This window comes from Pleurodeles waltl, chromosome 7, assembly GCF_031143425.1.
Source record: "Pleurodeles waltl isolate 20211129_DDA chromosome 7, aPleWal1.hap1.20221129, whole genome shotgun sequence".
In the NCBI taxonomy this organism is placed as follows: domain Eukaryota; kingdom Metazoa; phylum Chordata; class Amphibia; order Caudata; family Salamandridae; genus Pleurodeles; species Pleurodeles waltl.
In genome coordinates, this window is record NC_090446.1 from 508,238,140 (window position 1) to 508,251,398 (window position 13,259).

The 13,259-nt window shown below is 46.2% G+C and overlaps 1 protein-coding gene across 1 annotated transcript in view; it reads left to right on the plus strand.

Moving 5' to 3' along the window:
• The window catches only part of KAT8 (lysine acetyltransferase 8), a 564,841-nt gene that overhangs the window by 480,905 nt on the left and 70,677 nt on the right, over nt 1-13,259 (plus strand). The window contains exon 10 of the mRNA XM_069244212.1: nt 8,531-8,685. Coding sequence (XP_069100313.1) covers nt 8,531-8,685 — 155 coding nt within the window. The remainder of the gene's footprint in view (nt 1-8,530; nt 8,686-13,259) is intronic.

Here is a 13,259-nt window from a genome sequence, read left to right on the forward strand (position 1 = left end):
AACCCCTTCTTGAAAGGTTACGCCTCAAGTGGCAAGATCGGCTCAGGACTACCTATACCGAGGAGGACTGGTCGGACATCCTGGAGGCTCTCGATAAAGGCACCCGCGAGGTCCGACTGAAGTTCTACCTATTTAAAGTCCTCCAGGACTGGTACTGGACCCCCATGAAACTCTTCAGAGCGGGTCTGTTACGAAATGCTGGCGATGCGCAGATTCCCACTGTGACTTATTACACATCCTGTGCCACTGCCCAACGATACAACCCTAATGGGACGCTGTGCGCCATACCTTGGCGGACTCCCTTCAGATACCACATCTGATCCCGCCGTCACTCATCCTTATCCACGACATGCACCCGTATCCCCCCCGCCACGATCACAGCAACGATTGCTACATACGGCAATCGCCACAGCCAAAATCTGCATACTCCGGCACTGGAGATCTAGCACCGTCCCAACCCAGGCAGAGTGGATGACTGCTATGATCCAAACTGCTACTCATGAACGAGTAATCTACAACCTGCAGGATCAGACGCCCCTGTTTACGGAAGTTTGGAGTCCTTTTCTGACAGGATCATAATGGAAACTCCCCCCCAACCCCCCCTTACAATTATAATTACAATTACAATTATCACTTCTGTCATCCATCCCTTCCTTCCCCTTCCCCACATCACTCCAGCTGGTGGACGGTCGACAGATGTCAACTTGGTCCCCTCCCTTCCTCTTTTCTTTTCCTTTCTTCCTCTTTTCCTGTTCCGCAAGTCTCGCTTTTACCCATCCTCATTCTTACTCCCCACGTCACTGCATACCCCTTTTCTCTCTGACTCTCAGATCACCCACCTCAGACAGAACCCCTCAACCCCACAATGCTTAAATACTCATCAAAAGCCCTCTTCTCCTCTTATCCTGGTTTCCCTATCCAACGTACATTAGTCTGACCATTGCAGAAATGTTAGACCCGTTCCCAGGAAATTAAAACTGTCAAGGATACCCACTCAGACATCCCTTGAACCCTCCTTCCCTACTCCACTCCCAACACTCTGGACCTCGTGCCTCACATTATAAGTAGATATATGCATACTCAAATATAACGTTACATGATATTTCATACTAAGTGGGAAATCATCAACATACTCTCCCAACTACCCTGGCGCGCTGACCTAACTCTCCCCTCATCCTCTCCCCCCCCCCTTACTTCTCCCTCTTTCCTTTCTTTTTTTTCCCTCTTCACTTAACTCCTTCCCTAATATTTTCCCTCACCTCTCACCTTCTACCTATCCCTTCTCCATTTCTGATGTCAAATCCTATTATTCATATTATTTTTCAGTTAAACTCACTTATGTCAACTGTGAAACTAGTCTTTGTTATGAAGCATATATGGGTGATGTCCTACAATGTATTCTGTACCATCCTTCAATCTTCAATAAAAGACTAAAAAAAAAAAACACTGCAAAACTCCTGGGTCTATAATGAAGAACCAGACAGGAACCGAAGCAAGAAAAAATAAGACAATACATGAAAGGCCTAGCTGTAAAAGACACACTCCTTTTAAAGGACGAATTCCCTCACCCACTATAAGTGACATGCTTCATCATCGGGAACCTCCTCACACAGTGAGATCTAGTCACGGTGTGGTCTACAACCCCCTTCACTGCGAGGGAGGAGCTCTGTTTTAAGAGGTATGGGCAATATCCAATAATTGGCACAGGGTGGTAAAGGCAGCAGAGTATAAAGAAAACAGAAAAGGCAGTGAAGCTATGACTACAGGGTACGAAAGAAATATTATTAGTGCATCCCTGTTCCAGGGTTGAAAACTAGGACACTAAAGGGAAAATTAGACCGCTCTACTTGTGTCCCCAAAAAAGGTCAACCTGTTTCTGCCTAATACCCTCAAAAGAGGTGTGGCGGCATTCTTCAGGGCCTAAGCAAATGGTTCTTCTGCTCTTATAAGTGCTCATATGTTAAATTTGATACTAAACTATACAAAACCATCCAGAGGTTCTTATGAAACTTCAAGCTAATAGTGATTAGAGGATCCACTGGGGGGGGGGGGGGGGGGGGGGGCAACCTGGTAAAAAAAAAAAAAATTTGCACAATTTTAACATAAAAGCCAAAACAGCTAGACCAGTCATAACAGACTACAATGACCTAGGGTCATATTTCAAGACCCAACTTAATGTCGTAGCCAGAACAGTGACTCCCTCTGAATGTTTCCCTATTTCTTGGGTGATGGTAGCACATTAAGCGGTCTCCAGTTTCTGATGCACTCTAATGTAGAGGAGCAGGTTGGACTTGGGTGTCATTTTCTGGCTACAATGTTTAGTTTTGTTTCTTTGCATTATGACCCTAGGCCATTGTAGTCTGTTATGATTGGTCTAACTCAGTGGTTCCCAACCTGTGGCCCCCACCCCCTATGCTAAGTAAGTGGAATGCGAGATACAGTTCCCCACCCAAGGATGTGGAATCGTTAGAGGGGAGCTGGAGGAACTAGGAACCCCAAGAGGTGAGTACCAGAGTGACCCACAGGGACCAGAGGAGCAGAGGTAAGAATCTAGTTTTCCCCAAAATCAACAGGGGGACTTTGGACAAGGATTGTGCAAGACCCAACATCACTGGAAGAACCCAAAGGTGGATTCTGGCAGAGGAGGACCTGCAAAGGAAGGGGACCAAGTCCAGTTTGTGATAGCGTTCGGTTGTGGCAGGAGCCACTACCCACCCTTCTGTGGATGCAGGACCAGGTCGACGGGGAACGAAGAATACCAGCTGTGCCGCACAAGAGATGCAGAGGAGTTCCAGAAGTGATGCAGATGGTATCTCACGTAGTTTGTCGGATTGCAGTTGGTCAGTGGTGCTAGAGAACCACCAACAAGCCTTAGCAAATGTAACAGCAGAAGAAGAGTTGCAAGGGTGAAGAGGACCAGCAAGGCCCAGGGGACTCGACTCAAGGAGGGGAGTCTGGGGTGACACTCAGCAGTTGGGCGAGTCACAAGAAGAGGAGGCAGCCCCCACAGGCAACCGACTGTCAGCAGGCACAGCAATCGCAGTGAGACCTACTCAGCACACCTGGGGATAAGTCACTGCAGCAACAGGAAGGAGACTGTGCTTTGCAGTAAGAAGTGCTGGGGACTGGGGCTACATGAAGCCTGAAGATCCTTTGGAGGAGGTGCAAACAAGCCTTGGTAGCTGCAAGAGTCGCAGCATACAGGGTTACTGTCCTGCAAGGAGAGGCAAGGGCTCACCGTATCTCAAGTTGGACAGCTGGCAGAGAGGACCAAGGGGACCACTCCAGACCACCACCTGTGATGCAGGATCCAGGCATTTCCAGAGGAAAGCAGATCCACGCAGCCGGTTGTCGTTGCAGTACGGGGCCTGCAGATGCAGGGGAATGACTCATTCACTCCAAGGGAGATTCCTTCTTACTTCTTGTGCAGGCTGAAGATTCGCCACCCTCAGAGGATGCACAGCCGGGGAATTGTTGCAGTTGCTCAAAGGAGCAGGTGAAACAATGTTACAGAGTGGAGTCGTCGCGGAAGTTGCAGATTGTCAGTTCCCAGAGGGTTAAGTTGCATTCCCAGGGGCCAGAAGATGAGTTAAACGATGCAGAGGAGTCCTGCTGGAATCTTGCACGTCAAATCTGAGTATCCACCCAAGAGGGAGACTCTAAATAGCCCTGGAATGGGGATTGATCACCTAGCAGTGTGACCACCTATCAGGAGGAGGCTGTGACATCACCTACCTAACCTGGCCACTAAGATGCTCCCAGGGGCCTATGCCCACCTTGGATTCAAGATGGTAGAATCAAGTGGCCACCTGGAGGAGCTCTGGACACCAACCTGGGGTGGTGGACAGGGGATTGGTCACGCCCCTTTCCTATGCCGAGTTTTGCGCCAGAGCAGGGACCAGCGGTCCCTGGACTGGTGCCAACCGGCTTATGCAAGGAGGGTACCAAATGTGCCCTTTAAAGCATATCAGTGGTGTGGGGAGGCTAGCCCTCCCAAGCCATGTAACACCTATTTACAAGGGAGAGGGTGTGACCTTCCTTTTCCACAGGAAATCCTTTGTTCTGCCTTCCCCTGTCTGAGCTGGTCAGGCAGGAGGAGGGCAGAAACCTGTCTGAGGGGTGGTACTGGTGCAAGCTGCCTGGAAAACCCCATAAGACTGGTAGGAGCAATGCTGGGGTACTCGAAGGAGCCCCCAGAGTGCACGGAATCATACAACCAATACTGGCACAGTACTGGGGTATGAATCCAACATGATTGATAGCAAACATGCCCAGGTTCAGAGTTATCATTATGTAGCTGGACAGAAGTAGTGATCTGTGTCCAGTACACGGGTAAAATGGCTTCCCTGCACTTACAAAGTCAGTGTAAGGGAGCTGGAGTTCATAGAGGCACCTCTGTTCATGCAGGGGTGCCTTCACAAACTGGTACCTGCACCCTGCCCTCTGGGCTAGAAGGGCCTTCCATAGGTGTCACAGTGACCTGGTGCAGTGACCTGTGGGGAAAGGGTGCATGCACCTTTTAACTCAGGCTGCAATAGCAGGCCTGCAGACCTATTTTGCATGGGCTCCGGTGGGTGGCACAATACATGCTGGAGCCCATGCGGAACCCCTGGTGCCCCAATGCCCTGGGTACCATATACTAGGGACTTATATGGGGGCAGCGGTACACCAATTGTGTGGTGTGCAAAGTCATAGGCAACCAAATTTAGAGGGAGAGAGCACATTCACTGGGGTCCTGGTTAGCAGGATCCCAGTGAAAACAGTCAAAGCATATTGACAGCAGGCAGAAAGTGGGGGTAACCATGCCAAAAACAGGGTACTTTCCTACAAAATCATCTAGCCATATTTGAACGATGTGATATACAGCTGACATTTGACATTATGCCTTTTCTAGAACTCATACCAGAGGAATAAATGCATGCAGAAGCAGCGTCAATTCTTCTGGAATGAAAAAAGGCTATCTCAGCAGTATTTTCTTCAGTAATGGATTTTTCTAGTACTGGGTGCTGACAATTATCTGGAGTGGTGCATGTCTTTCATCCTGTGGTCCAAAGGAGGAGGATGTTGCATAAGCCTGTCCACAACATGTGCTCTTTGGAAAGAATATGAATGATGAGCTACAGAACCTAAAAACCAACATGGAGACGAGCAAGGTTGCTAAAAGTGTTACAGCAGACATGAGGAGTCCTTTGAAGTAGGTCAGACTTGGATTGTGGGGCTACCAACTGTACTGTTAGCCAGATGTGCTAAAGGTCTCACATGCACCTATATTCTCGGCAGCGATACAAAACTCCCCCTACCACCAAGGCATAAATGGTGACAACCTATCAAAGGCACAATAGTCAAGTAGGAGGCACTGACTCGTGCAGGCACTGGCCATACCACCCCCATTAAATAACTCTCAGGGCCCAGTGAATTTTTATTCTTGCCTCTAAGTCTGTCGCAACGGATTACTGACGGATACTAGACCTAGAGAGGTATGGACACACATTGTAGTTTAGCAACAAGCCTTCAGCTCCACCAAGTAGATTGCACCAACATCTCCACCTGTTTAATGTCCGAATTCTCTCTTTGAGACAGAATGAAGCTTTAGAAATCTAGGACTGTGTTTCTTCCGTTCTAGACACCAGTCAGGAGAATGGAGACCCTTTGATTTTTGACTAAATTAACACCTAAAAAAAAAAAAGCAGTTTTACCTGGTGTCTCTGCAGCAACTAACGGAAGGAGAAATTATAACTATTTTAGTCCTGCAAGACATGCAAGATTCAAAAATAGTTACACGTTGAATTAGCTGGCTGCCATTAGCAATTCAGAATACTCTTATTTCCCCAAATGTACCACAAGAATATTCATGGAGTGCATGACACCAGTGTCTGCTTAACTCCTAAGACACTGTCACCAAGTCTTCAGCATTGGATCTTTCATAGATTTACATGCTTGAATACTTGCCCAGGGGAAGGCTGGGAACCCTCAGTACACAGGACAACATTGGAAAAGCCTACGCTTTGTACAACATATCCACCTCATTTAATGACCCAAAGTCTGGCCAATCAGAGAGGCAGATGATCTTCTATACTCTCCTCAAAGCCTCCAAACATAAGATTTTTCAACATGCATTTGAGTGAAAACTGCTCTGCTGTGCAGTGCTGTTATTGTGTTTGAAAAGAACTTTGAGAGAGCCTGCGTTATTTGTGGATGCATCATGTATCTACAAGATAGATTCAAGCTGGATCAGTAATTAAAGATGTGCAAAGCATTTATTTTGGGAGCAGGGTGGTGCGGGAAACGCAGCAGCAACATGAGGGAGATTGAAAGCGCAAGCAACACAGGAAAGAAGGTGGAGGAGGTGGGAGGATGAAAGGCAACCAAAGCAACGCTAGGGATGATGAGAGGAGGGATCAAAGCAACAATGGGAAGGGCAGGTGGGGCAGTAAAACTAAAACAGCATGGGAAGGGCAGTGTCGCGGAACTGACCCTGAGTGTAATCGGTCTCGCCGGTTCAACCTGGGTGTTTGCCAATCACCCAGAGGCAAGGTGTCTGTTAAAAAGCATCATAAGTGTATCGCATTGTACAATGCAGTGTAACGCACTCGGCATAGGTCAGAGAGCGTGTCACACAGAGTGCTTCGCTGATATCCTATTTATACTCTTTTTGCAGGTTGCATTTGGTGGGCATGAATGTTCAAGAAGACAGTTCAGATCATCAATCACATATATCTGAGGAACAAGAGTAACAGCGAGATGTGCTCTGGCATTTTCCCATGACCCTTAAAAAAACAAAAAAAAACAGAGCCTGCTATTAGTCTTATTTGATTCAGACCACATTCCAGACAGTCCTACGCCTGCTGGACCCGTTGGTCTCGCAGGGCCCGAGGTAGGCAGAGAACAGCAGAAGCAGGTGTATGCCTATCCGCACGTAGTCAAACTTTCAGTAGGTCGCAGTACCAAAAGTTCAGTCAAAAGTTAACAGTTTCACTGTAACAGGGTCCAACAGTTCAGTACACATGAGTTTGATATTTTTTTTTGATTTTCCCTCAGCAGGAGGGATTGGAGAGCAACACAGACAACACAGGTGGGATAATGAGAAGGGAGGTAACTGGGAGAAGCACAGTGGAGTGCTTAACAGAAAGAAGTAGTAGTGCATATAGGCCAGCTAATCGGAACACAAATGGGCAATGCTCTGGAGAGGGCAGGGGGCAACCATGAACAATTCTGTTCTTGATAAGCCACAGTGTGCTTCGTAACAGATATTGCAAGCACTGTCTAGTAGACACAACCTAAAACACAGTGGGGGGGGATGCGCAGACTGACATTGGCCATACTCATACCCCAAACAGTATGTTAGTCTTTCTGAACCAAAATCTCCCACCCTGACCATTCTGGAGGACTGATGCACATGTAGGAAGTTTGCCCACAGTCTGCCCCACTCCTGCTCCCCCTGCAAACCTCCACTGCCAATATGCAAAAAGCCCACTAGATGCAAGAGATTAATTCTAAAAAAAGAATGGGTGGACATGGCCCTACCTGGCACCGGGCTGTTCCATCACCCCAGAATGGGCCTAACAGTCTTTCTGCCCCTCCATAGGGGAAGACTGGAGGATCGTTTTGGCCATTGCTTTTACACATGGGCTGGCAGAATGGGGGTAAATCCCAATTTCATCTCATTTGCCTTGCATAATGACTGTACTGTTCAGGCTCGGGGTCATCTGTCAATCACAGAGCTCTCCTAAACCCAGACATTTCCCAAAAACTAGATATCCAGGGGAGTCCACGGTGGTGTGATGTGCATAGATCCCACTATGTTTTCATAAACAGATCGCCTCAAACTTTGACTAAAGTCATGCCTTTTCCTCACATTTGTTTAAGGGAATAGTCCAAAATCTACGGGAATCCACACATTCCTACAAGCAAACTTTCTCACATATTTACAGATAAAACCACTACCCCACTTGTGTGGCTTTGCCAAGCTCCCGCCATAGGAACTGGTCAGTCCATTGTCCATGCAAAGTCGGTATAGTTATAGATTTCCGTTGGTGGTGGCTGAGTCTAGTTCCAGATACTGCTGCTGTCCAAGGTGGGTCAGTTCTGATGGTGAAAATTTGATATCTCCGTGGTGTGTTGCAGGGCCTTTTCTGTCCTGTGAGCTAGAAGACATGTACAGTTTTTATCAGGCTAGGAGTTAATTATTTAGGCAGATTCCACAACTTTCCCTTACAGAAGTATGAGGAAAATGCATGTCCCTTAGCCAAAATGTGAGCTTTGTAGGGCATTCTGGGTAAGGAAATGTAGTGGGACCCATACAGGTGTCTCCACCCTGGCCTCCCCGGTTGTGTAATTTTCAGAAATGTCTGTGTTAAGTAGGGTTTTCTGGGTAGCTGCCAAGCCCGAACTAAAATTCTGCAGCTACTGACAAGACAGATTTTTATAAAGCCACAAATTGGGATGAATTGTCTGCTCTGATCAAAGTATGTGAATGTATGAATGCCGACTCTGTATAATCACTTAATCTCATCTTTCTACCCCTTTTCAGCCAGATGACCAGCATCACACAGAATGATATAATTGGCACTCTACAATCTCTCAACATGGTGAAGTACTGGAAGGGGCAGCATGTCATCTGTGTCACACCCAAACTTGTGGAGGAGCATCTAAAGAGTGCCCAGTACAAGAAGCCTCCTATCACAGGTAACAACACTAACCTGAATCAGTATGAGAAGCTATTGATCTCAAGTACCCTTCCTTACTAAGGATAGGTGGGGCTTAGTATAAGGAGTAAGCTTGCCAGTTACCTTTGCCTAAAGAGGAGAAAGTGGCTCTCTGGAAAGAGACACACATCACAGTTGCTTGTCTCAGCTTGGTAAGTAGGACAGACTGTTTATCATGGATACCCATGCTACCTGGAGATGGGAGGAACCCAATATGAAGAGCTGTTGTTAGCAGTATCTTAAGTGATCATGGGTGGGAGAGGTCCGTTGTAAACTTATCACATCCTATGCTAGTCAATCCTGAGATCTTCAGCTACTTGCAAATGTGTGGGATCCCAGAACAACTTCCACACATCTTTTTAACTATATGTTTAGTAGTATGTTTTCAGTGAAACCTTAAAATTAAGTGCAGTCTCCTTATTTTCTAACTAGATTTCCAGTCTAGTAGCCTTATTGTTTAACTACAAACATCTTCAGATACAATTTTCCACTTGCTATGATTGTTCTGGTGCTAAATTGTACCAGGATGGCAGTGTGAGAAGCCACATTTCAACTCCAGCATCCTATTCCAAAGGCAGAAACCCCAAGGTGGTATTGTTAATGTACCTGGAAATCCACGACCTGCCTTAGTTGAAACCAACCAGGTGACCTAAGCAAAATATTTAGTTAAGACCGTTGTCCTTAAGGGCTTGTAAACTTGTAATCTACTATCAATTATGATTCCCTTACTAGAACAAAGCTATCTTAAACAGTCTTGCTGTTGAGCAAAGATTGCAGAGAAAATCGGATCCTTTGGTACTTCAAAGACTTAAATACCAAACAAAATGTCAATAGAAACAGAAAAGACCTTGAGGTAACTACAAATTTCTGAGCCACTAAAACAAAAAGCACAAATAATTAAAAAACAAATACTTGGATACCCCACTCTAAGGCTTTCAACAACAAACACATTGTCCCTCCCCCACTCCAGAACCATTTCAGAAAGTTGTGCACCAATCCCATGTTGGGAAGAAATTGTGTTGAACATTTCCAACGTCTTCTCAAAGAGAATTCTAAAATCCTTGAATTCAGAAAAGAGCCTTAATAGGTTATCCCAAGGCTATACAAAAACAATCTAAAATGATCACCTTTTCAAGCACTGGACACACAGTGCTTAATAAAAAGCTTACCATTCAGATAGCATTCATCCTGTATTTTCTATCATAGCTAATAAAATGCTGTGGTGCTGAAATAGTTTTTTTTACTTCTAAATCTTCAGATATATACTTCGATACACAGATTTCTAACATTTTATGTTTCCCGGATGTCAGACTAGACCTGGAAAATGTATAAGCAGTAACCCTGCACACCGGTATGTGGCAATGTGCTGCTCTTCCTGTTGTGTTTCCACTCAATGATTGTCGTGTGGAACCACATTTAGGTGCCACCTGCACGCATTGACGTCGGTTCCTTTCTTTCCATGCCACCAGACACAGATCTGGAGCTGACTGTTGTTTCGTCACAAGAGCTTTATCTCAAAATTGTTCCAAAACTCCATTGTGCAAGCGGAACTATCACCTCCCAAGACTACAGGGTTTAAACCTTGTAGGGACTTTTGAAAACAAATGTCTGTGACAGATGCTATTCAGGTTTGCTTTTGATTGGAACAAGACTCCAGGTCTGCAGTGACTGCACCAAGGCCATCTTGGACTGTAAGGAGTCAAGCAAGGGAAGATTTGTACGTCATCAAACATGGGAAGGCTTTGGATCGGAAGCAGTTGAAAGGAAAGTCCTGTTCCTGAAGTCGTTCAGTGCTGCGGTCGAAATCTTCAGGCAAGTCAAAGAAAATGCATTAAAAAATTGAAACTGGACTCTGCACCCTCCCGCCCCTCTCAAGTTCCAGAGAAAGTGTGAGGGCATCAAAGTGCTACCCAGTCTCGCTCCTGAAGCTAGTCCCCTTTGGAGCAGATTCTGACCTGTATATCGAGGCAACCTGAATTTCCAGAGTCTGGAAACGACACAGCAAATCAAGATTTTGGTGAAACCATGCTGCAGCTCTTTGGCATGCTTCTGGTTCCTTCTGGTGTGCCTTGGGGCCCAAGGAATTGCGAGGGTCTCTATCTGGAACTCCACCTGTGGGTCTGCATGCAGTGGCAGCTTATACCCGCTATAGGCTCCGCACTGGCTTCACTGCTGATTCTGAACCAGATACCTTGACCCATGTTAGGCTCTGGAGCATCAGCGCTGACGCTGTTGCAGGATGACACAGCCCAACATAATGTGCCTTTCTAATCAGCACTGCTTCAACCGAGGCCACATCCTGATCCCCTTGGGCCACAGCCTTTCAACAACCCATTATCTTGTGATAATTTTACCCTGCTTCAAAGCAGGGCTCAATGCCTCTACTTTATTTGGAACGGATTCTGACAACAATACATATGATGCTTGGAATGAATTTGCCCAACTATGCACTGACGAAAATTGGTATGTGGCCCTGCAGAGCGCCAGTGGCCTTGACACTATGCCAGAAAATAGGCTAATTTTGCCTCATGGCCCTGCTACGGAAGAATGCGCCACCTTCGCCATGGTCATGCAAAGGCGGCTTAGGTTCTCAGCCTCCAGTTACCCACTATGTTACTGAAGACTAATCTCACTAGGGTGCGTTAGCCTTGGCAACAAAAACTGAGCCCCTACTTCTGTTCAATTAAGCCCTTGCAAATATCCTTCTCATGGGTTGGGCAGAACCCTGTTCCTGGATGTTTGGTAAACAGGCTGAGGTGGTGTGGTGCCATTGTTTCAGTCCGGATGGCCAGGACTTTGACTCGCATCCCACGCATAAAAGATTAGTCATGCAGACATCAACAAGTAACATAAATCCTAATGGATTCACTACCACACCACTAGACAGGGAATCAAAGCGCATCAAAACCTTTGGGAAGGGCATTTTTTCATCAACCATTTTGACACTGCTCTCTTCTTATACCCATGCCCTTTGGGATTCCATCGCACAAGTCTTTCTGGATGTCCCTGACTTGCATCCTGTTCTTAAGCTGGCTATTAAGAATTGTTATGACACACTGAAATGTGGACATCAGTCAATTAATTTTATTTCGGCTAAAAGTACAAATAAAAATACAATTCATACATTTACAGATAAAACAAAATAAAATCAGAATATATATATATAACATTTCATTAAAATAATTGTTATTAATACAGGACCCAATTCATACTACATTGCAATTTCAGGACCCAATTCGTACTATATTGCAATTTCAGACCCATTTTGGTACGGACAAATCTTACCGCAAGCAAGTACTGTAGGAGGCTGGCCTGGCTTGTTGTGGGTACCAAAGGTACTTACACCTTGTGGCAGGTCCAGTTATCCCTTATTAGTAGAATAGAGGTGTTTCTAGCAGCTTAGGCTGATAGAAGGTAGCTATGGCAAAGCAGCTTAGGCTGAACTAGGAGACCTGCAAAGCTCCTACTATACCACTTATATCATATGCACAATATCATAAGAAAACACAATACACAGAGTTACTAAAAATAAAGGTACTTTATTTTTATGACAATATGCCACAAGTATCTCAGTGAGTACCCTCAGTAAGAAGGTAAGTAATATACACAAGTTATATGTACACAAACCACAAATACGTAAGTAAGAGTCAGAAAAGTAATGCAAACAGTGTAGAATTACAATAGGTTGCAATAGGCAAGCAAAGGTCTAGGGGCAACACAAACCATATATTCCAAAAGTGGAATGCGAATCACGAATGGACCCCAGACCTATGGGAGCTTGTAGAGGGTCGCTGGGACTGTAAGAAAACAGTCAGGGTGTCAAAGATACCCCACCCCAAGACCCCAAGACCCTGAAAAGTAGGAGTAAAATACACCTACTACCCCAAAAGAGCACAATAGTCGTGATAGGGGGATTCTGCAAGAACAACAAACACCAGCAGTGCACTGAAAACGGATTCCTGGATCTGAGGACCTGCAAAGCAAGGGGACCAAGTCCAATAGTCGAGGACTAGGAACTTCTCCTTTGACTGGAAGATGTCCCACATTGCGATGAAGCACGCAGAAATACCGCAAACAAGCCCTGCTAGCTACAAGGGTCGCGGTAGAGGTTTTTGGGTGCTGCTGAGGACCAGGATGTCGCCTTTTGGAGGAGGAGACAGAGGGGGCGCTCAACAACTCAGAGAGCCCTCACAGAAGCAGGCAGCACCCGCAGAAGTACCTGAACAGGCACTTGGAAGATTTGTGAACCAGAGTCCACGCAGAGTTACAAAAGAGGGTCCCAGGACGTCAGAGGCCAAATCAGCGGGTTAAGCACTGCAGGACGGAGTGCCTGGGATCCAGGCTAGGCTGTGCACAAAGGAAATCCTAGAAGAGTGCACAGAAGCCGGAGCAGCTGCAAATCACGCAGTACACAGGTTTGCAGTCTAGCGTGATGAGGCAAGGACTTACCTCCACCAAACTTGGACTGAAGAGCCACTGGACTGTGGGAGTATCTTAGATAGAGTTCCTGTGTTCCAGGAACCACGCTCGTCAGGATGAGAGGGGACCCAGAGG